This window comes from Ylistrum balloti, unplaced genomic scaffold (genome assembly GCF_031769215.1).
Source record: "Ylistrum balloti isolate Yb309-2 unplaced genomic scaffold, AGI_CSIRO_Ybal_v1 Utg370828, whole genome shotgun sequence".
NCBI lineage: Eukaryota > Metazoa > Mollusca > Bivalvia > Pectinida > Pectinidae > Ylistrum > Ylistrum balloti.
In genome coordinates this window covers 162,763-165,986 of record NW_026782478.1, presented here as the reverse complement: position 1 = coordinate 165,986, position 3,224 = coordinate 162,763, and the positions used below count along the sequence as shown (strand labels likewise).

Here is a 3,224-nt window from a genome sequence, read left to right as displayed (position 1 = left end):
ACTCATGTCTTTGTTTAGATGAGTGTGGAAATGATCAGATAACTACTGGTATATCCGTCACTAACATCCTCAGTTACTGGAGTATTACAATAATACCATTTACTTTATCACGGATGTAAATACTTGTAGACTTTATACAGTGTATATGATACAAGAAAACAACGTACAGACTACAGGGGGTTAACGTCATGAAAATGTCTTCTTATCAAATATTTTGTAGAATTTGAAGTGGCCACCAAAGTCGTATGGGGTGAGATTTTTTTTCAGAAAATATTAATTAGAAAAAGTGTAGTATGAATAATAGACCCCTGTGAGACAGACTACCACATAATTATGTACAGTACACATGACGTTTACGCACGTGTCTGACGAAGTATATTCTTATCTATTGTCGGGGTTGTATTTTGTCATTCAATCTCAAGATGGACGGGATAAAGTCATGAAGATGAATGAAGTCTCCGAGACAGATATTGATGCCCCGGGAGCCGGGCTCTTTATTCGCCACCCACTCAAGAAAAGCCCGTGTTGCCCGGGGTGCAATGCTATCCTTTAGACTTCCACATAGGTGGGCCAGGATGGTGCTAGCCCCAGGGGTGAGGACTCCTTGCCACACATAGAAGTTTCCGTCGCTGTTACGGTGATTCCCCGTGTAATTTCTCTCCAGGAAGTCTATAAGAACTCGGGAGTCACTTGTATTAGGCCAAGGTGACGGAATGGCATAATTTGGCCAGAATTCTTTCATATCTGCACTAGATTTGTCGCTGTAAAATATGATGACGCGCATCCGAGTTTTCCAGATATTTTCCAAGGTCATCTGCCAAGGTGACATGTGCTTATTGACAGGCACAATTAAGGCACCAAACAAACGTTTAAGATCTGACAACAACTGTTTATGGCTGATGTCATCCATATTATGAAAATGGTTAAAATCTAGTATTACAAACTCTTTGGGGTTTCGGACCAAGAATTCTATGACCTCATGTAATGCAGTTATGACCTTTGAACCATACAGTCCGTGCAGAAAATGGGCATCGGCGGTGTCCGGTTTGATACATACACGAAGGTCAAGATATCGGATCCCGGCCTCAAGCTGCTGTCCGAGGGAAAGATCTTGGGTTACTGACCATCGACTAATGACTGAGAGCCCGCCCCCACAACACAATGATCCCAGAACACTAACCGATTTTGGTTCGTCTATAGATACCCCGGCTGACTTGTCAAGTCCGTAGGCACCCGAGTCATGGCTTCCTGAAAGCAAACCTTACGTAATAAACGTTCCCTCGATATTTAACACTTATGATATTATCTCATTATGTAAAGATTATAAAAAACACCCTGATTATTTAGTGTACCTAGAAAGACATCCGATAACGACTACATTCATACTGGAAAAGTTCTCTTTTAAGTCTTTGTGAGAGGGAACACATCGCACGAAACAAAACAGGAGAGAGTGGAGCCTGTGTGAGGGTAATACAGTCCCGATGTGGATTAACGAGAAAGTGTCCAGGTACGTACAAGGGCAAGGAGAGATACATATACAACACTTACTTAAAACAGCCAAACACGGAAGTGGTACCAGAGAGAGAACGGGGAAATAATACCTACCTTAACTAGCCAAACACGGAAGTGGTACCAGAGAGAACGGGGAAATAATACCTACCTTAACTAGCCAAACACGGAAGTGGTACCAGAGAGAACGGGGAAATAATACCTACCTTAACAAGCCAAACACGGAAGTGGTACCAGAGAGAACGGGGAAATAATACCTACCCGCCAAACACGGAAGTGGTACCAGAGAGAGAACGAGGAAATAATACCTACCCGCCAAACACGGAAGTGGTACCAGAGACAGAACGGGGAAATAATACCTACCCGCCAAACACGGAAGTGGTACCAGAGAGAGAACGAGGAAATAATACCTACCCGCCAAACACGGAAGTGGTACCAGAGACAGAACGGGGAAATAATACCTACCCGCCAAACACGGAAGTGGTACCAGAGAGAGAACGAGGAAATAATACCTACCTTAACTAGCCAAATATGAAAGTGGTACCAGAGAGAACGGGGAAATAATACCTACCTTAACTAGCCAAACACGGAAGTGGTACCAGAGAGAGAACGGGGAAATAATACCTACCTTAACTAGCCAAACACGGAAGTGGTACCAGAGAGAGAACGGGGAAATAATACCTACCTTAACTAGCCAAACACGGAAGTGGTACCAGAGAGAGAACGGGGAAATAATACCTACCCGCCAAACACGGAAGTGGTACCAGAGACAGAACGGGGAAATAATACCTACCCGCCAAACACGGAAGTGGTACCAGAGAGAACGGGGAAATAATACCTACCTTAACTAGCCAAACACGGAAGTGGTACCAGAGAGAACGGGGAAATAATACCTACCTTAACTAGCCAAACACGGAAGTGGTACCAGAGAGAGAACGAGGAAATAATACCTACCTTAACTAGCCAAATATGAAAGTGGTACCAGAGAGAACGGGGAAATAATACCTACCTTAACAAGCCAAACACGGAAGTGGTACCAGAGAGAGAACGGGGAAATAATACCTACCTTAACTAGCCAAATATGAAAGTGGTACCAGAGAGAACGGGGAAATAATACCTACCCGCCAAACACGGAAGTGGTACCAGAGAGAACGGGGAAATAATACCTACCTTAACTAGCCAAACACGGAAGTGGTACCAGAGAGAGAACGGGGAAATAATACCTACCTTAACTAGCCAAATATGAAAGTGGTACATGAATACTGAACTCGATATTGCGACTTCCTGGGATGGTCAGATCAGTAACAATGTTATCAGACTTTTCAGAGGATGAGATTAACGACCAAATACCACTTACCTGGGATAGCCAGACATGACAGCGGCACCTGTGTGAGGGGTCGAGGCAGGTCCCCCATCCAACACCGGTACCTTGAATTTTCGACCAGGTCTCTTGCATTCATAGTGATTCTCTATATTGGTTAAACATCAAAATCACCTCGGCTTTACCAAACACGGAGCACCTGATGAAAAACTGGCGAAACCCTTTGGTTTGTTGTGGCCATGTTCGGGCTGAAGGGTTTCTATTTTTAGAATGTGATCTAAACAGGTCAGATAACGTTTTCGAGTATCTGGGTCAATTCTTTTATCAATAAATGGTGAGTTATGAATATCATCGACGGTATCAAATAAAACTTGATACAATAATATTATGTTAA

The 3,224-nt window shown here is 43.4% G+C and overlaps 1 protein-coding gene across 1 annotated transcript; it reads right to left on the bottom strand.

Moving 5' to 3' along the window:
• Positions 1-385: 385 nt before the first annotated feature.
• Positions 386-2,969, bottom strand: LOC132558819 (PI-PLC X domain-containing protein 2-like). The gene is made up of 2 exons (XM_060223429.1): positions 2,867-2,969; positions 386-1,248 (listed from the first exon to the last, which is right to left on the bottom strand). Exons 1-2 carry the CDS (start codon positions 2,967-2,969, stop codon positions 386-388), a joined length of 966 nt encoding a protein of 321 aa, XP_060079412.1.
• Between the last annotated feature and the right edge of the window lie 255 nt (positions 2,970-3,224).